Here is a 25,030-nt window from a genome sequence, read left to right on the forward strand (position 1 = left end):
GGGATAGGGGATTCCCATCGGATTCCCGTGCTTTCTGGCCACAGCGGCTGAGGACAATGGGGGTTGTTGTACAGCATCTGGCCCGGGCACCAGTTTCAGGGAAGGTGCCTCTACCTAAAACAAACCAAGGTTTTTGATCGATTTAAGATTGCAACCCTACGTTTTATTGGGATTAAGAAAAAAGAAACTCCCTGGTCCACTGGATGTGAGATATGACAAGCGCTTAGCAGACGTGTGTTATGATTTGTGTGGTTTAATGCCCACATACATACCTCTAATTCAGTGTTTCCCAACCTTGGCAACTTGAAGATATCTGGACTTCAACTCCCAGAATTCCCCTTGAGACTCTTACGGAAGGCAAGGAGGGTGTTAAAAAGTGTGTTAAGGTGAATATAATGATATATAACAGTGATAGCATAGCATAGCATTTAGACTTATATACCACTTTACAGTGCTTTACAGCCCTCTCTAATCGGTATACAGAGAGTAAACTTACTGTCCTCAACAATCTGGGTCCTCAATTTTACCGACCTTGGAAGGATGGAAGGCTGAGTCAACCATGAGCCTACTGAGATTCGATCTGCCAAACTGCTGGCAGCCGGTGATCAGTAGAAGTAGGTTGCAATACTGCACCTCAACTACTGCACCACCAAGGCTCATCATAATACCTTCCTAGCAATAAATAAATAAATAAAATTGGTAAATTCACAATTCAAACTCTTGGCAAATACAATAGTTAGCCCTATCAGCAAAAGTAGTTGGAAGTACTGCACTCGACCCACTGCACCATTGTGGCTATAATGATATACAACAGTGATGGCAAACCTTTCATGGCTCGGGTGCCAAAAGGGTGTGTATGCGCCCAAAAGTGGGCCCTTGCATGCCCATGTGCATAATGCAATGCACTCCTCCCCACATGTGTGCACAACCCCATTATTATTATTATTATTATTATTATTAATAATAATTTTATTACTATTATTATTATTATTATTATTAATAATAATAATAATTTTATTATTATTTTATTATTATTTTATTATTATAAATTGGATTTGTATGCCAATTAATAATAATATTATTATTAACATGCACACACACACCCGCCTCCCCCACACATACGCACAGGCCTCACTTAAACCTCCAGACTTCTGTTTGGCCCATTGGGCTGGGATTTTTTTGCCATCGTCAGGCTTCAGGAAAACCTCCTGAAGCCTGGGGATGGCGAAAAATGGCCGAATGGGACAACCGGAAGTTGGTTTCCGAATTTCCGGTTGGTCCATTGGGCTATTTTCCCAGCAAAAGGAAGTTTTCCTAAAGCCAAGGAAGAGCAAAAATGGCTGAAAAGAAGGCCGACAATCAGCTGGCCAGCAGACACATATATGCTGGAGCTACATAGAGCAATGCTTTGCATGCCCTCAGATATGGCTCTATGGGCCACCTATGGTACACGTGCCATAGGTTTGCCATCATTGAAATATAATATGGTAATGCTCCACATAATAAAATATGTAAATATCCCTAGCAAATCAGATCTTCCTGGGTTTTGATTATTGAGCTTTCTTGACTGGGTTGGATTTAGATACTACCCCTATTTCAGATTGAATCTAAGTGGGTCATGATGTAAAAAGGTAAAAGCATAGTAGAAAATAGGGGGGGGGAATAGAGATTATTGTATAAAGGAGAATCACAGCCATTCGCTGTATGCAGCGAATTTTGACTTATGACCACAATGGAGCCCACAATTTTGGTGGTTAAGTGAGACAGTTGTTAGTGAGCTTTGGCCCATTTTACAACTTTTCTTGCCACAGCCATTAAGTGAATCACTGCAGATGATGAATTAATAACAGTTGGTTTAGTGAATCTGGCTACCCCATTGACTTTGCTTGTCAGAAGGTCATAAAAGGTGATCACAGGATTTTGGGACGCAGCAATGGTCATAAATATGAACTGGTTGCCAAGCACCTGAATTTTGATCACCTGATCGTGAGGATGCTGCAAAGGATGTAATTGTGAAAAATGGTCATAAGTTACTTTATCTAGTACTGTTGCAACTTTGAACCATCACTAAATGAACTATTGTAAGTTGAAGACTACTTGTATATAAGGACAAAGGTGATTAATCTTAATCAGGGCCCCAGTATGGCCAAAATAACAACAAAACATCTTTAATATATACGTATGTTTGAAGTACAGTAGTCCCTCGCTATATCGCGCTTCACCTACCACGGCTTCACTTCATCGTGGGTTTTCAAGAAATATTTCTTAGGATATATGAGAGAGAGAGAGAGAGATTACATATATATATGAGAGAGAAAGAAAATGTTGTTGCTTTATTGTTTTTTATTATTTTTATTATTTTTAAGTTATATTATATATGTACTACTGTGATATGTATTTTATAAGAGTGTGGGAAGGGTTTATAAACACTTAAAACCATGAAAACTTACCAAACAATTACAATATAAATACTTAAATAAGTACTATCAGTCGATAAATTCCACATCGCGGATTTCACCTATCGCGGCCGGGTCTGGAACGTAACACCAGCGATAGGTGAGGTCTTACTGTAGCTCCATTGAAACCCAGGAATATTTTCTAACAGTTTTTCAGCCTTCTGTTTTTGAAAATCTCTGCAAAACTAAATCACAGCTGGTGCAATTAAAAGACACAGGGCTCTACAAAGGAAGTGAGGCCTGGGCGATGTATTTCTGTAATATATCTGGGATTTGCTATATTTGGATAACAAAGCAGGCTGTTTTCCTAAAGGAATTTGGCAATGTGTGAAAGTTCTTAATTTGGGGGGGGGGTAAAGAAAATTTGTATAAAGTCTCTGAGATAACTACATGCTGCAAGGCACCTTTTATCTTTCAGCATGGAGGGAAGAGCTGAAAATCTTGTCTCATTTTGTGTGAACGTTCCTATCTGTACCGAACAAACTGATTTTTGAAAACTTATTTGGAATGAATTAGCTTTATGGCTAATTCAGCTGTGCATAAAAAATATAGTTTAGTGTGGGATAACATGATAAATATGTACAGTTAAATTTCTCTTACCTCATGGCTATTCCAGAAGGCAAAGGAGATTTGTTCCTACCGGATTGCACTGTACTTTGCTATTACATAAAAATACTGTAACATTAAACATCATTTTTGAATTTCAACAAATCCAATGAAATCATATTGATGCAATCAAGCAGCAAAGAACTAATTTTTAAAATTATTTTTAGGTATTCAAGATGTACAATACTGGAAAACTTGCTATAACTAACATTATTATTCCTCTATGGATTTCCTATTATATTGTCAAGTATCATGTCCAGGTATGTATGTATGCGGAGTGTATCCTTTTGCTGATTAATTCCAATAACATATTTTATTTCTGATATTAGAAAGCTAGGCTTAGGATATGTTAAAGCCCCACCACCAACATCACAGTGCTGAAATCAGTGCTGAAATGTGCCTTCTATTTTAGCTTCTGAGACACAACAGATTTTTTTTCTGATGAAGCAGAAATGATATTTCCTGATTGGAATAGTGCCTGTCCTTTAAGAAGTATTACTGTGCTATGCACTCATGATTTGGTGTGGAAGGTAAAACAGGAGAAAAGAAGTGTACCATATTTTTGGAGTATAAGACGCACTGGAGTATAAAAGGCACCTTAGTTTTTGGGGAGGAAAATAGGAGGGAAAGCCTGCCTGCCAGATATTCATCTGGCTAGTGTCCTTAGTCTGGTCAGCTTCAGCACATTATTTTATCCCCTGGTTTGGACTTTAAAAAAACCTTATTCGGAGCAAATAGCAATGAAAAAAAGCCTGCAAAGACTTAGGGCTGGAAAAAACTTTCTTAAGAGAAAGTAACAATAAAAAGCCTGCAAGCCAGTAAGATCTGGGAAAATCGTTAGCACTTTGTTAGGGCTGGAAAAAAACTTATTTGGAGCGAGTAGTAATGGGGAAAAAGCTTGCAAAGACTTAAACAGCTATATGTGACTTAACAATACTCCATATTGACATTTTATTCCAGATGGAATGTTGATAAACATTTTAAAGCACTGTAGAATTGGTAGGTCATTGTCTTCTAGTACCCTCTGGCTAAGTCTGGGGTTTTTGGGGAACTGAGAAAGAATTTTTGGTCTACTAAATATAGTTCCCCTGATAAACAATAGAGAAAAGGTTTTCAAACTTGGCAACTTGTGGACTTCAACTCCCAGAATTCATAGCTGGCTGGAGAATTCTAGGAGTTGAAGTCCACAAGTCTTAAAGTTGCCAAGTTTGGGGACCCCTGAAATAGAATTTGTGCATTTTGTGGTGAGAGAGAGAGGCAATGCCATAACCAAAGGTTTTCCTTGCCTCCCCATCTGGGATGGCAAAATGCTTATAATACTGTTCCTACATGTGTAACTATGTCAAGGAACAAACCTGGAAGCACAATCCAATTGCTACTCCAACCTCAACATATGAGCACTATTTGCGCCCAATATTGTGCTAAGGGAGAGAGTTCTTAAGTGAGTTTTGCCTCTCAATGCAGGTTCATTGACTGTTCCTATCGGATGTTTTAAAATAGCTGAATTGGACCCCAAATAAGTAACCTTTCCATTCAGGAGGACTTTACAGATTGTCCTCGACTTAACAATTCACTTTAGTGACCATTCGAAGCTACACCAACAAGTAATTGTATATAATATAGGCACAAAACATATAAAAGTATGTGTTGCACTTATTGGGCTGTATTAATTATGATATCAGGATACCTGAGCTGTCCCCATCCGAAGCGTGAAGTCAGCTCTGAGGGGCCCTTGGATTCTCTGAACTTTCTGCTTTCTTGCAGATGTTTCATTACCCTTTTCTTTGTACCAGTGAGAGTGTGAAAAATTCTTTAAAAGGGCTAAGTAAAGGAGGTTGAGCTAAAATGAATCTCTCAGGCAATTCAGCAGGCCAGAAGTGCAAGCCTGTCAAAATTGGAAACTTAAAATGAAAGGCCTAATGGATGTGGATGATGGGAGAGCGTCTAGCGCTGTAGAATAATTTTGCGGAAGACAGCAAGAAGACAAGAAAAGCACCTGGGAAGATGAGTTAATTCTGGAACTAATCCATTGTTAGAGTGTCTTGCCGTCAACCTCCCCCCCCTCTCCATTTTAATTTTTTTCCCACTTTGTTCCTTGGGAGCCAATGACAAATTTTGGGTTGATTTCCAGAGAGTGGGAGAAAATGCAAAGAGCCAATGATAATCAGCATGCGATTGGGGGCGTCCCATCATCTAGCAACATATTTTCCATTGTGTTGAGCCCAAATTGAGGAGCCCATATAATTCATTTGCTGATAATTTGCTCATCTTCCCAGGCGCTTTTCATGTCTTCTTGCTGTCTTCACTAATCCATTCATACAAGAAATATGTATGTATCTATGACTTTTGAAAGATCTCATTTTATCTAGGGAGTTATGCACGGGAAGGTATTATAATACATGTGCAGCCTGGAATTAATAGGAATGAACTGGACAGTTTTAAGTCTTGGACTATTGGCTTCACCTTTATCCTATCACATTATGGAACCCAGCCATCTGGTTAGGCAATGCCCACCACATGAGTATGACACATATAGCCACAATGCTAACCTTTTCTGATTTATTTTCCCTAAAGAAAAAAGATACAGTGATCCCTCGATTATCGCGAGGGTTCCGTTCCAGGACCCCTCGCGATAATCGATTTTTCGCGATGTAGAGTTCCGGAAGTAAAAACACCATCTGCGCATGCGCGATTTTTAAAAAAATGGCCGCGCATGTGCAGATGATGGAGGTGGGGAGCGACGAAAGTGCGGAAGCCGACAGATTGCTTTGGATGTCGGCTGCCCCTGCCCCCCCAGCGCCCGCTCGCCCGCCCTTTGCCCGGCCACCCGCCGTTCGCTCGCTGCTCGCCCGGCCACCCGGGTTCAGGGGGGTGCTGGGAAGCCCCCCAGGCCGGCTGCGACCTTTTAAAACAGCTGCGCCACTTCCCAGCTGACTCCTGAAGCCAAACGCGGAAGTTCGCCTTTGGCGTTTGGCTTCAGGACTCGGCTGGGAAGCGGCGCGGCTGTTTTAAAAGGTCGCAGCCGGCCTGGGGGGCTTCCCAGCAACCCCCCGAACCCGGGTTGGGAGTTCGGGGGGGGGTGCTGGGAAGCCCCCCATGCCGGCTGCAACCTTTTAAAACAGCCGTGCCGCTTCCCGGCTGACTCCTGAAGCCAAACGCGGAAGTTCACCTTTGGCGTTTTGCTTCAGGACTCAGCTGGGAAGCGGCGCGGCTGTTTTAAAGGGTCGCAGCTGGCCTGGGGGGCTTGCCAGCAACCCCCCGAACCCGGGTTGGGGGTTTGGGGGGGTGCTGGGAAGCCCCCCAGGCCGGCTGCGACCTTTTAAAACAGCCGCGCCGATTCCCAGCTGACTCCCGAAGCCAAACGCGGAAGTGGTTTTTTTAAAATTAATATTTTTTGAAAAATCGCGATATAGCGTTTCGCGAAGATTGAGATCGCGAAACTCGAGGGATCACTGTATGTGGAATTAAGGTGAAAGCAGACAAATTCTTCTGGTTCTGGTCAGCTAACTTTCTTTAACAACTAATTTGCCTGTTGGAATCATTGGCCTTATATTTATCTTTTCAAATAATTTTCTTTCTAAAAAGGATTTATTGACCCATAGAAGGATTGCATGGCTTGGAACATGTTACACAAGATAGCCAACATTACACCAGGCTCATCAACTGAGTGGAAAGTATATTTTCGTTGTTGAAATGTTTTTCGACTTACCTGTAAATTTAAAGTTGAAAGGTTGTTCAGTGTGTACAAATCTATGGAGGGTGAGCCTTAGTTGAAAGCTCCTTAACATTTCATGACACTGCTTTTCTTGATAAATATTATTTTTCAGTCAACAGAGTGATTCTTAAGACATAATTTTATAACTACATGGATATTTACCCCATTTCTTGATACAGTGATACTTATTGTGTGTATTATTAGTCTTCCACATTAAGGTAATTTTTGTTGGAAATATGACTCATTTATTTGAACTTTTAATATCTCTGTACATTTTCCTCTATGCTATAATCTGAACTGAAATATTTTATTGGGAGATCACCTCCAGTCACCTCATCTTTTTGAGAGATTGGACAGAATCTACTCATGCTACTCACATTAGTTTAACAACTACACATTAGTTTAACAACAACATTAGTTTAACAACTACATTACTTTAAGAACAATTCTAACTGAATTTTCAACTGAAATCAACATTAGTTTAACAACTACAGTAGTTTCACTTCCGGGTGGAGCCTGATCACGCCGGAGGAGCGGAGGCTGAGCCCTGGCTCTGCAGTCTTCCTTTCCACCCTGCAGGACGCTGTTTCCCATTTTGCTGACTTCGGAGGGGTCAGCCCAGGACAGGGGGGCTCCTGGATCCCCCGGGAGGGATCGCCGCAGCCCCGGGGATTAGGGATAGCCCCGCAGGTGCAGGAATGGATTGCTGTGCCCATGCGGCTGCCTTGACACAGCCATAGCGGTCGCCGATAGTGGAAGTTAAAAATAGAACAGAAGTCTACGAGGAACAGATCGGCAGATAAAGGAGATTAACAGCACCACACGGAACTCTTTTGGTATTCATACAAGTTTGTTAAAGAAGATTTTAGCCTGAAGGCGAACACAAACAAAAGAAAAAAAACTGTAAGTGATATCCATATGCGGAAAAGAAGATTAGCGGGAACTACTTGCCTTTGTTAAAACTAAGTACAACTTTCTCTTTTTTTTCAATTTTAAGATTATAGTGTGGTGTTTCTACTCTTTCCTTTTTGTTATTCATTTTTTTAAAATAGATTTTTCCTTTTTTCAATTAAAAAAATTAAAGACTCATTTGGTAATTAACTGAGTGGATGAAGTAAGATATATTAATGAATTGAATACATGAACTTATGAGTTGAATTGAAATCACGTTATCTGAATGAAATTACATTGAAGGTATAATTATCTGGAATAAATTTTGGATTGCTTATTTCAATTTCCTATTTTTAAAATTTAGCCTTTCTTCTTTTTTCAATTTTTCTGATTTTTCTCCTGTTTGGATTTGCTGGGACTATTTTTTTTTTTTTGCATGATATTAGAGGCGTGAGGATATTTTTCGTATTTTTCTTTTTCTCTTTTTACAAAATAAGGAGACCTGGATTTTATTTTTATAATATTTCAACTTGGAAATCATATTGGACATTGGTTTTGGATTTATATTATTTGGATATTCTTATTAAAGCATAATTCACATTTGGTTTACTTGGACTTATTAGAACTTTATGGACCTTTTTTTTAGATTTTTGATATTTTTTCCTTTTTTTCTCCTTTTCTTTTTAACTCAAAGTGTGATTATTATTGTTATTTTTTGACTATTTTCTTTTTTGTTACCTTTTTATATTTTTTGAATATTAGAAACAATTTTTAAATAAATATTTTTCTTTTCTCTTAAACAAATCTGTAATAGGTTTTTCCTTCTTTTTCTCTTCTCTTTTCTCCTTTCTCCTTTACCTATTACTTCTTTTAAATTTTTTATAAATTTCTTTATTAGAATTATATTATATATTATATTCCTATTTTTCTTAATAATTAACTATGTGCTAGAAGCTTTGTTTTCTTCCCTTCCCCACCTGATCCCTCTCTCCAGGAGTACAAGAAAGGACCATCACTACAATGCTGGCCAAAGAGAAAGAAAAAGAAAAAACACCTATGGACTCTAATTTCCAGACTATTCAAGAAGCACTAGCAGGCATTCAAAAGGTCATACAAACGACACAAACTCAGAAAAAAACTCAACTTGACATGAATAAAGAAGAAATGAAAATGTATCTACAAGAAATGAAGCAAGAAATGAGACAAGAAATGAAGATGAAAAATGAGATTAAAAAAGAAATTGCTGAACTTAAAACTGAACTAAATGTAGTCAAAGGAAATGTTGCCGAAATGGATGGAAATATAAAAGTCATGCAACAAAACTTACAAGACAGCGAAAAAAGAATACAAATGACAGAGGGAAAAATTCAAATCATGGGACAGAGAGTGGAAGAATATGAAGATCGCAACTATGCAGCCCACAGAGATTTTGATATAGCAATAACCAACCTAGAACTCCAATCCACTTCACATGGTCTGAGGTTCCAAAATATTGATGAAGAAAGAGATTAAGATTTGTCTGCAAAAATGGCAGAAGTCATAGGAGGCATCATGCAGGCGGACCCAGCAGAATTGATTGGAGAAATCGATGAAGTTTACTGAGTCCAGACTGGCTATGCAAGACGCCAAAACTTAGCTGGATAATCCATATTAAGTTTTCAAAAAGAATTATCAAAGACGAGATACTGAGATTGACAAAAAATGAGACCGCTCAACGTAATGGGAAAGAAATCACGATCCTCAAACAAGTCCCGAAGAGATTTCGAGCGAGTAGAAGAGAATACTACATTCTTACAAGCATCTTGATCAGAAAGAACATTGTTTTCAGATGGCTGGTACCAGAGGGTTTGACTTGGCAATCAACGAGAGTGAAAATAGAAAACGTGGAATAAGCAAGATCTTTCCTAGCACGCAGCGGATTGGATAGAATTGAACAAATTCAGATAGAACCAAAGAGTAGTGATGTTACGATGGGGGCTACATGTGGTGGAGGGGAGGAACCACTGGCAGTGGAGCAAAAACAAACACAGGCTTCACAGAAGCTAATTTTGGAAACCCGACTTCGAGAACCAAAAGAAGTTAAAAGGTACTAAAAATAAAGATGATAGAAGATCTGAAAATATTTTCAGTCAACGTAAATGGATTGAACAACCCGAGGAAAAGAAATCAAGTATTAACTAAACTTATGAAACAAAAAGCTCAGATAAATATTTTACATGAAGTTCATATTAAAAAATCAAAACGAAGTCTCCTTAAAAACTCAAAATTGGGGAAATTATATACTAGCTTGGCAAATCAAAAGAAAAGAGGTGTAGCAATGTATGTTGATGAATTAATTGAATGCAAAGAAATATATAATGACAGTGATGGACGGATGTTAATATTGCAATTAGATTTAGAAACAAAACCTCTTGTAATTGTCTCAATTTAAGCACCAAATGATAATCAAAAACAATTCTATAAAGATCTGCACGAAAAAATTAATGAATTATCAATTGAAAATATGATAATAATAGGGGACTTCAATGCAATTGCAGATGACCAAATGGATTATACTGGGAAGAGAAAAGAAAAGAAAAAAAAGGTAATTTTACCTGGGACGTTCTGGAAAAAGAGTACGGAACTATCATTAAAAGATGTATGGCAAGAACAACACCTAAAAGATAACCAATATACTTTTTACTCTAACCCGCACAAGACTTGGTCTAGAATTGATATGGCCTGGGCCCCTGCCCATATAATGGAACAAATTAGTAAAATAGAAATAGAGACAAATACTTGGGCAGATCACAACCCCTTATCCATATATTGGAAAGGTAAAAGGAAAATAAAAAATTGGACAATGAATAGAACTATAATAAAAGACCCAGAGTACAAAAAATGGATAGAAAATTTTATTAACAATTATACGAAAGAAGAAATAAGTGAGGATTTAATTTTCAAATATTTGGAAAAAATAGAGTTACCAGCATTAACTGAAACACAACAGCAAAGACTAAACAAACCTATTACAGACATAGAATTAAAACAATCTATAAAGAAACAAAAAAATAATAAAGCGACTGGCCCAGATTCAATACCAGCCGAATTTTATAAATTGGACACAGAAATACTTTTCTCAAATAAGCTTGAGACATATAATCAAATATTGATAGAAGGTAAATTACCAAAAACATCGTCAGAAACTTTAATAACTTTAATACATAAAGCTGACACGGAAAAAGAAAAAATTGAAAATTATAGACCTATCTCACTATTAAACGTAGATTATAAAAATTTTATATCAATATTTGCTAATAGACTTAAAAGTATTATAAATAATATGATACATAGTGATCAAAATGGATTTTTACCAGGAAGACAAATCAAAAATAATTTAAGAATAATAGTAAATACATTAGAATATTATGAGCAACATCCAGAAAAGCAAATGGTGCTTATATTTTTGGATGCGAAAAAGGCATTCGATAATGTAGATTGGAACTTTATGAAAGTACAACTAAATAAGGCGGAGGTAGGAACAAAGTTTTTTAATATAATAAACACTATATATACAGAACAAACAGCTAAAATTATAATAAATGGTGAACAGACCAAAAAAGTAGATATACAACGAGGAGTAAGACAAAGTTGTCCAATATCGCCACTATTATTTATTTTAACATTAGAGGCACTGTTGATTAAAATAAGAGCAGATAAGGAAATAAAAGGATTGAAGATTAAAAAAGAAATTTATAAAACACAAGCATTCGCAGATGATGTAGTGTTTGTCTTGGAAGAACCAACAAAATATTTTAAATTTAATAAATTTAATTTAAATTTAATATGGGAAAGTCGCAGGATTTATTTATCTTGGTAGATTTGATCCACTTTCTTGCCCAAATAGTTTATATTGGCCATCCTTCCATGCACCCTGATTCGATAAATGCAAGTGTACTCTGGATTTCCCCAGTTGCTCTCCACTTTGATTTTTACATACTGGAATGCCTTCTCTTGTTCATTCTGAAATGTAGATGAGGGAAAAGAACAATCATAATAAAAAGCAATCGAGATGAAGTCATCCTCTTGAATGGCTCTATCGGTTTAATAGAAGAGTGCAAAGCCTATACTGTATATCTATATACAAGAGCCGGGGTGGCGCAGCAGGTAGAATGCTGTACTGCAGGCCACTGAAGCTGACTGTAGATCTGTAGGTCAGCGGTTCAAATCTCATCACCGGCTCAAGGTTGACTCAGGCTTCCATCCTTCCAAGGTGGGTAAAAGGAGGACCTGGATTATGGGGACAATATGCTGGCTCTGTTAAAAAGTGCTATTGCTAACATGTTGTAAGCTGCCCTGAGTCTAAGGAGAAGGGCGGCATAAAAATCAAATAAATAAATAAAATAAATCTGTAGACCTGTTTCCCAAAAGCTAATATAACTGCTTTGGGATTGTTATTCATCAGAAAGAAGATTTGTTGTGGGGTTTTTTTGTTTTTTGTTTTGCTATGTCCCATTAGCTCCCATCAATATATATAGTCCTCAACATATGACCCCTATTGAGCTCAAAATTTATGTTGCTGAGTGAGAATTTTGCTAAGTGAGTTTTGCCCCATTTTACGACTTTTCTTGCCACATTTGTTTAATTAGAAACACATTGTTACTTAACAAATTGTTACGTGAATCTGGTTTCCCCATTGACTTTGCTTGTCAGAAGGTTGCAAAAGTTAATCACATGGACCCCGAGACACTGCAGCTGTCCAAATTGTGTGTCAGGTGTCAAGTGTACAAATAGGGGTGCTGCAATGGTTACACATGTGAAAAAATGGTCATAAATCACTTTCTTCAATGCTGCTGAAACTTTGAACAGCCATTAAGTCAACTGCTGTAAGTCGGGGACTATCTTTATAGTGCCACAGATTATCTAAACCAGTGTTTTTCAACCAGTGTGCCGCGGCAAATTACTGTGCCGTGAGACATGGTCAGGTGTTCCGTGGAGAAATTAAACATGGGTCCCCAAACTATGGCCCGCGGAGACCATTTATCCGGCCGGCCGCCAGCCACCTCCATCCGAATATAAACAATCCCTTCAGCTATCAGCAACACGAAGAGTGGAGGCACAGGGAATGCTCACTGACCAATCACATTCTAGGATTCATCCTGACCACTAGCGATGAACCAATAGCAGGCCGCCTCTCATCCACACCCAGGAAGGTCCCCGCTCGGGCTGCCGCACACTTGTCATCGTGTGGCTGCAGTGAGTAGTTGAAGCTGCTACTCCTCCCCATGGTCCCGATTTTTAATCCTGGTCAGAACTGGAGGTAAATGTTGCCACCACTAGATGAAGCCTCAGCTGGTTATGTCTATCCTGATGGTGTATATAGATATTTGAACTATATTATTAACTATATATATAATATGTACTGTGTTAGAGGGTCATTTTGGTTGGTGGTTTGCCCCAGGATTTTGTAAATGTAAAAAATGTGCCATGGCACAAAAAAGGTTGAAAATCACTGATCTAAACTATATTTCCTCAGGAGGAGCTCTGGTTTTCCAGCTCTGGCCTAATCCACTCCTTAAAGTACTGAATTAAAAGTTGTCTGATTTTTAGTAGGTGGGGCAGAAATTGGAGAGATTCTTTCAAAACAACTCCCTCTGACACAGCCCCTTCGGTTTTACTCTATCCTACTTTAGTTTTACCTCTACCCCACTTCTCCCATTTCTAGTTTACCTTCAGCTGGAATGTCTGAATTAATTCCTTCTCATTATCATACTTGAATGTTCCCAGCAGGATCTCCTCTTTTGTTTCATCATTTAGCCCCTAAAATTAAAAGGAGGGAATCAGTGTAGAAGAGTTGAATGCTGCAGCAGCCCTGAAGGACAACCTGGAAGCAGTTCTTGGCCAACAAGTTCAGGTCAATGCAGAAACCAAAAGGAAAAAAAAAAGGAATTTTGAGTCTTGACAAGCAGGCAATCTTTTAATGGTGAGCGGAATTATTTTATATGAAACGGGCAGAGAGCTACAGAGAATGGTGTGATTTTTCACCCTGGATATTGCCAGATTGTTTTTAACATGTTTATTTTATTGATTGATTGATTGAATTTGTCCACTACAAAATGGGGGTTTTAGTGGGTATACACATAGTAAAATACATGATGTAGGTTATATAGAGGATATACTTATAGTAAAATGTATCTAAGAAAGAGTAGAAGAGAAGATATAGGAATGTTAAGATGCCTATGTTAGGGCTTATGTCAGAAAGCTATGCTGCTAATTTTCAGCAACTTTGGTGTACTGATCTGGACTCTGACTTTCCCTGGAAATAACAGTAGGAAAAGGGACAGTCTTTAAATGAATTCATATGGGAAGCAGCAAAGGAATTGTTAGTCATTTTCTGAATTAAAGACACTAGGGAAGGTGAGGCCATGTCATTGGATAAGACTACTTAGGTGGAAGCTGATAGAGTTGGGCAGATATAATTGCTTGTCTTAGAATTCTACAGGGGGAATGGCCATTTAGCTCATTACTCCAAATATTGCTAGTTTATCCAGCCTCTACTGATAGGTTGCCAGTCCAGAGAACCTGGCAGTGTATTATGTACCAATCCCTTCAAAAGGAGCTTTTTGAAGGGAGCAATAGCTTGCATATCACAAATTAAGGTATTAATTAATATTTTTCTTAAATTTGTATCTTACTTTTATTTGTTACAATTTAAAATCTGTACACAATAATGGGCTGCGGCCCCCATGGGAGGGGGACACAGTGGGAGTTGTAAGTTCATGCACTATTTATAGAATACTTAATAATTTTTTTATTGTCCTTCCTTCTCTAGTACCTTAGTATGATCCTTAATTGCTTTTAAAATAGGAAATAATTAAATAGTATGTTTTACCCATAAACACTTTAATCATTTTAATCATTATCTAGATCTTAACTTTTATAGCAATTAAAGAAAATTGAGCTACTTGCTTAATCTGTTATCATACTGAACCTTATGGGTTTAGTACAAAACCTTAAAATGTTACTGGGCTCCTCAACAAATAATGCTGTCTATCATTTGTCCTTTTGGTGGCTATTCAAATACTGTGACTTAATCAACTGAAAAAGAGTCGTCAAGCCACTACCACCCAGTCACATGACCTTTAAGCCACCCCGGTGACCTTTAAGCCACCCCAGTCACATGATTGTCAAGCCACTCCCACCTGGTCACATGGCAGGCAAGCCACACCCACAAAATAAACCATGCCCACAGTGTGGCAGTAAACATTTTGGCAGCTCATTGCTATATTTTCATGATGCTCCCACCTCCCATTTTTCCTCAAGAAGTTTGAGAGATGAATTGGTCTGAGGGAGAATGACTGGCCTAAACTCTGCTGGCTTTTATACTAAAGGGAGAAATAGAACTCGGAGCACTAATTTCTAATGCTTCATCTTAACCTCGATACCAGAATGGCTCCATATCCTATTTCAGATGAATATCAAGGGCATAGTAGCCTTGGTGCTTCCTAAATTGGAGTTCTTTTAATGAACCTTAGAGGAAAGATATAAGATAAGTTAAAACAGTATTGTACTCACATAAACCAAGAAATCTTTTAAAGCGCTTGTGATTCCTTCCGAAAAAGCTATTGCTTTAGAGATGTGCTGAGCTGTAACGGCTGTGAGTCGGACTTTTTCAGGCAGCTTAATTACAACTTGGCCTTCAGATCCTGAGAATGCCCAGCAGTTTCCAGGGTAAACATCCGGCTACAAACAGGAGACCATTCACATAAATAAAATGCTCAAAATTGGAATCACTCTATAATATGTAAATAGATATATTGCTCTGGGGTTCAATGGTTTATACAAGAAACACCCCCAATTTGGTGGTGGGGTATGTATGCTTGTCGGGTGGTGGGCACTTTTCACTATACACTTGTTTTATGTTGTGGGTATCTTAAAATTGTTAAAAATCAATTAAAAAAATGAATTCACGTCCTGCAGATTGATTTGATGTGTGAGTACAATAATGACTGGGGTTTCTCCAGGAGTAGGGTGAACTTTATTGTGAATGTGTGACAAAATTGCTTCTGACCTCTATTCTGTGTTTTCTCTGGCTTATTAAGAGGTCAGATACACCAGCAAAGTAAACTATTAGTGGGTAAATAGAGTTTTGTAATTAAAACAGAATAATATCCCAACTAGTGTAAATTTTCCAATCATTTGCAACCAGGAAAATGTCATTCTTCCCTCATTCCTCCGTTGTAAATGAGGCATTCCCTCTTTCTCATTCTCTTTCTGTCTATCTGTCTTTTAATCTCATTGAGGGGAGGAGTGAAGAGAATGGGCAAGAAAGGACCAGGATCTCCAACATTTTTATTTTTATCCCTCTAGAAATGAAGGGAATGGATGACGAACTCGGAAAAAGGATTACATAAAGTGAGGAGAGTACAAGGTGAAAAGAACAGAGAAAGGGGATGGATGGGATTAAAGAAATATTCCCGGAAGGTTGGCAGATTTATTTTATTTTTTAAATTTATGTGTTTGTTTATCAAAACGTGTAAATAATAGCAGGTATTGATATAAACGCAAACCTAAGTTAAGTAGGTACAAGCAAATAGGACAATAAGACAGGGATGCTAGGCACAATAGTGTGCTTATGCATACTCCTTACCAATAAACTTATTGTGTGTGTGGGTGTGTGGGTGTTTGTGTGTGTATTGCTCAAAAAAATAAATAAAGGGAACACTCAAATAACACATCCTACATCTGAATGAATGAAATATTTTCTTCCATTCTGAAGCCCAATAATGAAGACTTCTATAGAAATGGGAGAGAATTCTCCTTTTGCTTTCCAACATCCAGAAAGGATAAATAAGGAGAAACAGTCTACACTATAGCAATAGCAATAGTACTTAGATTTATATACCATTCCACCGTGCTTTACACCATTCTCTGAGATGTTTATAACATTAGCAGCCCCCAATTTTACCGACTTCAGAAAGAAGGAAAACTAAATCAACTTTAAACTGGTCAGGATTGAATTTCTGGCAGTGAGCAGTTACCCTGCAATCCTGCATTCTAACTACTGCGTCATCACAGCTTTTGCCATCATTTAAAATCTTCTTAAATACAGCAACTCAGAATTTCACAAACTATTCCAGATATCCATTCAGAAACGACATACAAAGGAGAAGATTTTTTTCTTCTCTGGAATATTCTGTTTTTGAGCTGGAGAGTTTTGTGCATCCCTCCCCAGGGTTGGGATACAGCCCGGATGGGAGGGAACGCAGTGGAGTAGCGAAATTGGAACTCCACCCTAGAGCACCCAATTTGCACTGAAAGATGTTGAAAGAAAATGTAGCGCGTCCTGCATAAACCACGCCCACAGTGTGGTAGTAAAAAATTTGGTAGTCCTTCACCCTTCCTGTCCCTGCTCTAAACCAACCGAAATCATATTACTGTAACTTCTGAACTCTGCCTTAGTTTAATGCAATGAAAAGCAACAGTTAGATTTTCAAGTCAGAACAAAATAGGCCCTGAAGAACTGCAGAATACGTTTGCAGAGCCATTCACAAATATGTGCATCCTTTAATTTTAAGGAAAGCACTGAGCTTTCCTTAAAATTAAATGAAGTCAGATTTTATCAACATTTCGATCTGGAATACAAGATCTCTAGGAAATCCAAGGGCTATAGTGTAGGCTAGATTGAGAAGTTAAAGAAAACATCCAGAAGAAAATAATGACATGTATATAGTTATGAGATAGAAACTGGACTCGGGGCAGTACTATTTTTCTAGCTGAGAAATTGTACTATTCTTCTGAATTAACTAATAGCAATGATAGAAATACTGCACCTGTAAAATAGTTTCAGGGGGGTTGGCTGAAGAGATAAATGGAAACCAACAGTTTTCCTGGTGTAAAAAATCGAAAGACTTAGATGTCCTGTCTTTATCAATCGTGGCTCCTAAATAGACAGACAGATGATTATGTAACCTCAAGTTGTTTTCTATTTCTAGTGAACATTTAGATGTATTTTCTTGTGACAGATGTTTTTTAAAGTCTAGAATTAGTAGAGTAAATTATAAAGAGATTTCTTATCAGAAATTACATTCATTCACATGTAATTTCCCAATATTAGTTCCCGCGTAGTCTCCATGTAGATAGATGATACTTTTATAAAGGCTACAATAAGGACAGAATAAAATATAAAGAAACTTTTCATCAGAAATTAAATTCACTCATATATACAGTAATTATCCAATAGTAATTTATCTTTTGTAGATTTTAGTGTAGAAGGAGAAAAATCTGTCAGATATGATTTCAAATCACTTTTCAAGTCGCAGTTTATGCAAAGACACTCCTGGCTGTGAGTTGCAAACCCAAAGCCACTCCATCTTTCAGGACATTACCTGTTGACTTTTGAGCCCAGTCAGCCTTCTGTATACCGTCTTCAAAAATCTTCTTAAAAGCCAGATTGACCATATCAATAATTTCCTGCCAAGGAGAAGAAAAATGCACCATAGAAATAGTTTATACAAACATCAGTTACATGCATTTGACATCGTAAGTTATGAATAGAACCATAGACTTAATTCCAACTGTTAGCAACAGATACACAAATATGGACAATAAAGCATCATGTCAAAAAAGCCAAAATTTGCCAATTGGTTTGTTTCTCAAGTTTGCTGAGTAAGGACAGGAAATAAATGTGCCCAAATGAATAGCCGATAAAGGAATATTAACTGGTATCTAATCATATTTTTCTATCAGATTTTAGCTAAGGAGGAATGGTTGCTGGTGCTTAAAACAGTGTGTACCGCGATTCTTTTAGATAGCATTAAGATGTTTTCATCTGTCAGTTAATTATGTGAAAAGATGATGTCTATGAAGCATACACTATAGCCAGCCCTGGGACACAGGCATTTGGGGGCTAATGTCAAAAGACAAAAATTTATATCAGTGCAGAAATCTCTATGCAATGCTCATGGTTTTTAGACATAAAGGCTGGAACTTCTGTGGAGAAGAAAAGTATGTAGAAAGGAGAGGTAGATTTAATAATTCTTAGAGTCATCAATCAATTCAAACAGACTATCTCATGTAGTAGGTTGGAGATATACAAATTTCCTTTAAACTTTTGGTAAAGGGTAATCCCATAATTTACTATTTTATTTAATTTCTATACCACTCAACTCTCCAAAAGCAGTAACTGTTTTGTCTTCACCATAAAGACTTAAAGCATACTAGAACACCTTTTATTATAAGCATCTCTATCATGAGCAGTGGGAATCCTATGACTAGGGCAGTGGTGGCGAACCTTTTAGAGACTGCAAGCCAAAACCCAATAACTTGCCGCAAAGTTCCAACAAGGCAATTTAACCTGAATACTGAGGTTTTACTATCTAAAATAATGATAAAGGCAGAGTTCAGCTAATTGTTCTATGAAAAATGTGATAAATGAACTTTTATGCCCCTTCAATTTTTCTGCTTTTGAAATATTATGCTCAATAACAATAAAAACTTTTGTAATATAATTTCTCTCTCTCCTTCCCCCCCTCTCTCTCTCATTGCCTTCATCTGTTTCTCCACCCCACCTCTCCAAAACTTGTGCCCGGTGGTAGGAATCTGGAGGCTGATGAGCCTACGAGCAGTGCACCGAAGCTCAGCTGGCTGGCAGGGAGGCATGGCACCCCAACACAGGCAGCTCTGCAGGAAAAGCAACTGACATCTGGGAGGCCAAAAGGAGCCAAGACCAGGGGTAGGCAAAGTTGTCTCTTCTATGACTTTTTTACTTCAACTCCCAGAATTCCTGAGCCGATCATGCTAGCTCAGGAATTCTGGGAGTTGAAGTCCACATGTCATACAAGAGCCAAGTTTGGGAAACACCTGAGCTATGGTGGTGAATCTATAGGATCATGCGCGAGGTGGCATGCAGAGCCCTCTCTGTGGGTATGTGCGTCATCGCCCCAGCCTAGCTCCATCGCATTTCTTTGTCGGTTTCATTTTCAGGGAAACAAAAGTTTGTGGGACTAAAAAAAAATTCACTCAATCAATTCCAACTTTGTGAGATCTTCTCCTTTCATGAGAAGTTGGAATTGATTGAGTGAATTTTTTTTTTAGTCCCACAAACTTTTGTTTCCCTGAAAATAAAACTGATGACAGAGAGGGCTCTGCATGCCACCTCTCGCATGATGCTATAGATTCACCACCATAGGTCTAGGATTGTCCAAACCTTTCCACTGGTTGATTGTTCTCCCTGTTGGGAAATTTCTCCTTGGTTCTTGGTTGCTTTTTCCCTTGATTAGTTTCCATCCATTGTTTCTTGTCTTGCCTTCAGGTGCTTTGGAAAACAGGTTGATGCTCTCTGCTCTCTGCAGTCCTTCAAATATTGGAACACTGCTTTCGTGTCATCCCTAATCCTTCTTTTCATTAGAGTAGATATACCCAATTAGCACCATCCTTGTTTCTCAACATTTTGTTGATATTGTGGCGACCAAAACTGGAGGCAACATGGAATACTAGTGCCCAGTATGAAATTATAATTTACCCTTTTGCAGCAGGAAAGAAACCCTCACTGTGGTTCAATGTTTTCCCTACTGTATTTTTTAAGCATATTTGGTACGAGTGAGGCTGGGCATGAGAACAACTAACAGACTTCAGTTTTGTAAAAGGGGGGGAAAATGACATTCTATGGTAGCTAATAGATGTGGAAAAGAAAATGATAATCTGGAAAGATCGAAACCAGAGAATTTCTGAGATTAGTTGCAGCTTCCTACTTTCTCCTCTCCTGATAAGTCACTTTCCTGAAGGATTTGCTTGGTGGACTGCAGGCGGCCTTCATGGAGGTTGCTGATCTCAGAATTCAGTTTATCCATTTCATTCTTAAGGTCCTGAATTTCATGGAATTGATCTTCCAGCAGATGTTGAGATTTCCTTGTAATAAAGGAGGGGAAATGGATATCAGGATTATATGCAAAACTCTGAAAAACTGTTAAATGGCAAAGCAAAAGGATACAAACCCGTTCTATTGTTGCTTCCGTCTAGTGTTGCCTGGATTTTTGCTGTAGACTAGTGTAATACAGCTGGTCCTTGACTTACAACCATTCATTTAATAAGTCTGAAATTACAGTGGCACTGAAAAAAGTGATTTCCGACCACTTTTCACATTTAGGACTGTTGCCGCCTCCCCATGGTCACATGACAAAGATTCAGATGCTTGGCAACTGATTAATATTTACGACGGTTGCAGAGTCCCAGTATTGTGATCATCTTTTTGCAACCTTTTTACAGACAAAGTCAATTGGGGAATCCAGATTCATTTAATAACCATGCTATTAACTTAACAAAGGCAGAGTTTCACTTAACCAGTGTAGCAAGATAGTGGAAAACAGGGGCAAAATTCAGTTAACAAATGTCTCATTTAGCAACAAAAACATTTGTGCTCAATTGTGGTCGTAAGTTGAGGACTTACGACCACAAAGTTGGCCATAGTAGGCGTGGTCAGCTCAACACCACATGTACCAGTGCCACCTGTGAAGGCCCTGGAGGCTCCATTTTTTTGCTGTGACGGCCTCCTGGAATAGGCAAAGTTGGCTCTTCTACGACATGTGGACTTCAACTCCCAGAATTCCTGAGCTAGCATGATTGGCTCAGGCATTCTGGGAGTTGAATTCCACAAGTCATAGAAGAGCCAATTTTGCCTACCCCTGGTGTAGGCCAACGATGGGATTGGACAACCTATTATTTTAACCCTAATGTACATGAGATAATGAAGCTTGAGGGTTACATTCCTAGACCAAGGCATGCCTGGCTGGGGAATTCTGGAAATTTCCCAAGGTTGGGCAGCCCTGTCTTAGTTCCTGTAGTTCTAAGCCTGGCTGCATTTCAATAAGCCACATTCCCCGAGATTTGTACAGTTATTTTCCTTTAAACCATAACTTTTCTTCCATATCTTAGGTTTGAAGGGGGAGAGGCCTCTTTCCAATGTTTTGGTTTATTGGATGACAATTTCCAGACTTTTTTTTTTAAAGCTTGTGTGCATTCTTGTTTTTAACTATTGTATTTTGTAAATTTCCCAGAGTCATGAGATAGATTTAAGCAGTTTATACATTTAATTAATGAGTAAAGTCTTTTTCTTTAAGATATTTTGGAGGGATGTATAATAGTCTTACCAGAGATTGTTCAGCTCCGTTTCATACATTTTTGTTAGTTCCTGTTGGAAGGAAAAGAACATATATGATTCAACTTTTATATGAACAATTTGTAACGTGGACCTCAATCATAGTTAACTGTAGTTAATTTATGACCATTTTAGAATATATATATATATATGATAAGATTATAATTTACTGCATAATTCTGGCTGGGGAGGTATGGAATTGAATTTAAGTCAAGAAGCATATACTGTATATATATATACAGTATATGCTTCTTGACTTAAATTCAATTCCATACCTCCCCAGCCAGAATTATGCAGTAAATTATAATCTTATCATTTAGTGATTGCCTCAGATAGTGAGAATTTACCATTACATAGATGATGAAAAACTAATTTTGGAATCAATAACCACATTTACCTTTACAACATCATTTGGTTACCTGTCCACATTGCCTTGTGCTTATCCCATACCCTCTGGTAGAGCCAATACATTTTAATTTATGTTTGCTTGTTTGTATCCTACTTTCCATTATATATATATTTTTACAAAATATCCCAACATACCTTCTTCCTCTTATTTATCCCACCTTCCACACTGCTTGGAACCACCTCCCTTATGATACCAGGTTGCAACGCCTTGGTCCCTTCAGCCTTGAAAGACGGCATTCAAGGAGTGACTTGATCGAAGTGTATAAAATCATGCATGGGATAGAAAAGGTGGATAGAGAAAATTCTTTTCTCTATCACACAATACTAGCACGAGGGGGCACTCCTTAAAGCACATAGGTAAGAAAGCGAGGACAAATCAAGGGAAATATTTCTTCACCCAAAGGGTCGTTGGTTTATGGAATTCAGCTGTCAGCCTTGATAGCTTCAAGGCAGGATTAGACAGATTCATGGATGCCAAGTGTATCGGTGGTTATTGAAATGGATGTCCATGTGCCGCCTCTATGTTGGTTGAGGCAGGCAGGATTCCCTTGAGTACCCTTTCTTGGGGGTCAAGGGAAAGGGAGGAGTTTGCCTTCTCCTTCTGCTCAAGATCCCCATGTACAATTAGGGGGCCAATGTGTAACACAGAATATTGGACACGATGGGCTTTGGCCTGATTCAGCATGGCTCTTCTTATGTTCTTATGCTTGGGTTCACACAACTGTTTGGGGTTATATCCTAATGCTGTAAAGCAGGGATGTTAAACTCATGTTGTCATTATGTGATGTATTGTGATGTTTTTCCCCCTTCGTTAAACTGGGGTGTGGGGGTGGCCAGTGTGTGATGCAGCTGTGCCATAATTGTGACACCCCTGCTTCAAAGCAAAGGAAAGCTGAAGTAAAATAATAAGCAGAATTGTGGTCATGTGATTTTTTGCTTAGTGACAGCTTTGCTGAACAACGGACTTGTAATTTGTCAATTGCAGTCACTAAATAAGGAGTACCTATTTTTGGAGAATGCAAAAGTAGAGGAGCCAAGTTATTTTAAAAAATAAATTCCAGATTTTAACTGTCACTTCCATGATGACAGATTATACACAAATTCACTTGCTGTTTTCCAGATACAACATTTCTGGTAGCCTCAAAACCCAAGAAAACAAATGTGAACAGCATCTTTGATGGCCTCTTATTATCGAGCAAGGGCTTGTTTCCATTGAGAATTGTTACTGAAGAAAGGATCTTAGTGTGTGGCAGCCTTTTTGTCTTGAGGCCAAATTCTCAAATTCTCTGTGAGTTTCCCAATCTGGCCCCAAACTATTTCGATTACTTCCTTTTCTGTCCCTTACATGCAATGGTGTTTACCTTTGATGACAGGCCATCAGATAATTTCAGGTATTCACAAACATTGTAAACGGTGCCTGTAAGAAACAAACAAAACTGGGAAGTTTCTACAATGAACTCTACAAATGCCTTTTGTCTTGAAGCTTCATGTCCAAGAAATTGCTAAAATTACACAGAATATTAGGAAAGATGTTCCTCTAGCAAAAGCAAAATCACATGTGGGAATGCACGCACAGGCACACATCCATGACCACCCGAATGAGTAGGATGCCCGTGCAGCGCACCGGTATGCAGGTAAGTGGAACCCGCCGCTGCTCTAGAGTGCCTCTGACAAGGAACGGATGAGGAGAGCAGAGTGGAGAGGGGCAGAGAGGAGATCAGCGAGGTTGCTTACAAGGAAGCAGCCCCGTCCTTCCTCAGAAGGAAAGCTGGGGAAGGTTGATTGAATCAGATGCTTGAGAAGGCGTGTCTGTCGTGAACACTTGCTTGTTTTGATGTGCTTCTTCCCAGCTTCGCTGGATCCTGTTCCTTGAATTTTGGGCTTGGTCTCAGCTCTCAGACTTTAGAATCTTGGACTATTATTTGGTTGCTGGAACTCTGGACTTATCTCCAGTGAAGGGCTACCAAAATTTTACTACCACACTGTGGGCGTGGCTTATGCAGGACGCCCTGCATTTTCTTTCAACATCTTTCAATGCAAATTGGATGCTCTGGGGCGGAGCTCCATTTTTGCTACCCCGCTGAATTCACCCCCCCCCCCGACATCCAGGCAGTAGCTCCACCCCTGATTATCATCTGCTTATCACCCTCGTGGGACTTTATTTGTAAACTCAGAGTGACGGAAAAGCATTAGTGGGTTGTGATAATGAGCAATAAGGAAACCTTCCTTAGCCACTGCCTTGCCCACCTGACATGAGTTAAAACATGAACTTTTCTGGATAAAATCTGGGACATTGGGACTTCTGACACTCAGGTCGTCGACACAAGCACCTTTTTTGTTCAATCCATGAGAACCTCCTGCTATTCAGATGTTTTTTTTTTTTCAAATCTCAAGTGGAAGTACTTACCATAAATAGCTGAGGCAGCTATGATGAGCAACATCAAGCATTTCACACAGTTATCCATTTGGCTTCTGTGGAGGAAGGTAGGATCATTAAAGAAAAGTCAATAGACGGGAAAATTCTTAGGATAAAAATGCTAAGGATAAGAATGGGGATTTTGATAATGGCGAAGGCCACTCAAGGGCATTGCTCGTTCTTTTCCCAACCAGAGAGGTTTATTAACAAGTCATTCTGAGGGTTGCTGCTGCTTCATGTTTTTTCTCTCTCCTCTCTTTTCCTTGCTTGATATCTGCCATAAAACAATGCATGGTGTGATGTCATCAAACAGGGTGTTTCCTTAACCCCTAGTGCCAATGGTATCACACCATACATTATGGCTATGCTAGCTGTTTCATGAGAAAGGGAAGAAACACCTAGGA

At 38.6% G+C, this 25,030-nt stretch overlaps 1 protein-coding gene across 1 annotated transcript; it reads right to left on the reverse strand.

Moving 5' to 3' along the window:
• Nucleotides 1-11,511: 11,511 nt before the first annotated feature.
• On the reverse strand, nt 11,512-24,675 carry LOC139159560 (sperm-associated antigen 4 protein-like). The gene is made up of 9 exons (XM_070736869.1): nt 24,618-24,675; nt 23,572-23,627; nt 21,795-21,835; nt 20,400-20,556; nt 18,036-18,120; nt 17,481-17,590; nt 15,223-15,390; nt 13,378-13,467; nt 11,512-11,670 (listed from the first exon to the last, which is right to left on the reverse strand). The coding sequence occupies exons 1-9, from the start codon at nt 24,673-24,675 to the stop codon at nt 11,512-11,514; spliced, it is 924 nt and encodes a 307-aa protein (XP_070592970.1).
• Between the last annotated feature and the right edge of the window lie 355 nt (nt 24,676-25,030).

Source organism: Erythrolamprus reginae, chromosome 2 (assembly GCF_031021105.1).
Source record: "Erythrolamprus reginae isolate rEryReg1 chromosome 2, rEryReg1.hap1, whole genome shotgun sequence".
Classification (NCBI taxonomy): domain Eukaryota; kingdom Metazoa; phylum Chordata; class Lepidosauria; order Squamata; family Dipsadidae; genus Erythrolamprus; species Erythrolamprus reginae.

What these genes read in the sequence shown, in the direction of transcription:
- LOC139159560 (XM_070736869.1), bottom strand. Translation starts at nt 24,675, where the DNA reads ATGGATAACTGTGTGAAATGCTTGATGTTGCTCATCATAGCTGCCTCA. An exon ending in AGCTGCCTCAGCTATTTATG is followed by an intron (nt 23,628 to 24,617) that starts GTAAGTACTTCC and finishes TGTTTCTTACAG; the next exon opens with GCACCGTTTACAATGTTTGT. An exon ending in CCCCTGAAACTATTTTACAG is followed by an intron (nt 15,391 to 17,480) that starts GTGCAGTATTTC and finishes TCCTGTTTGTAG; the next exon opens with CCGGATGTTTACCCTGGAAA.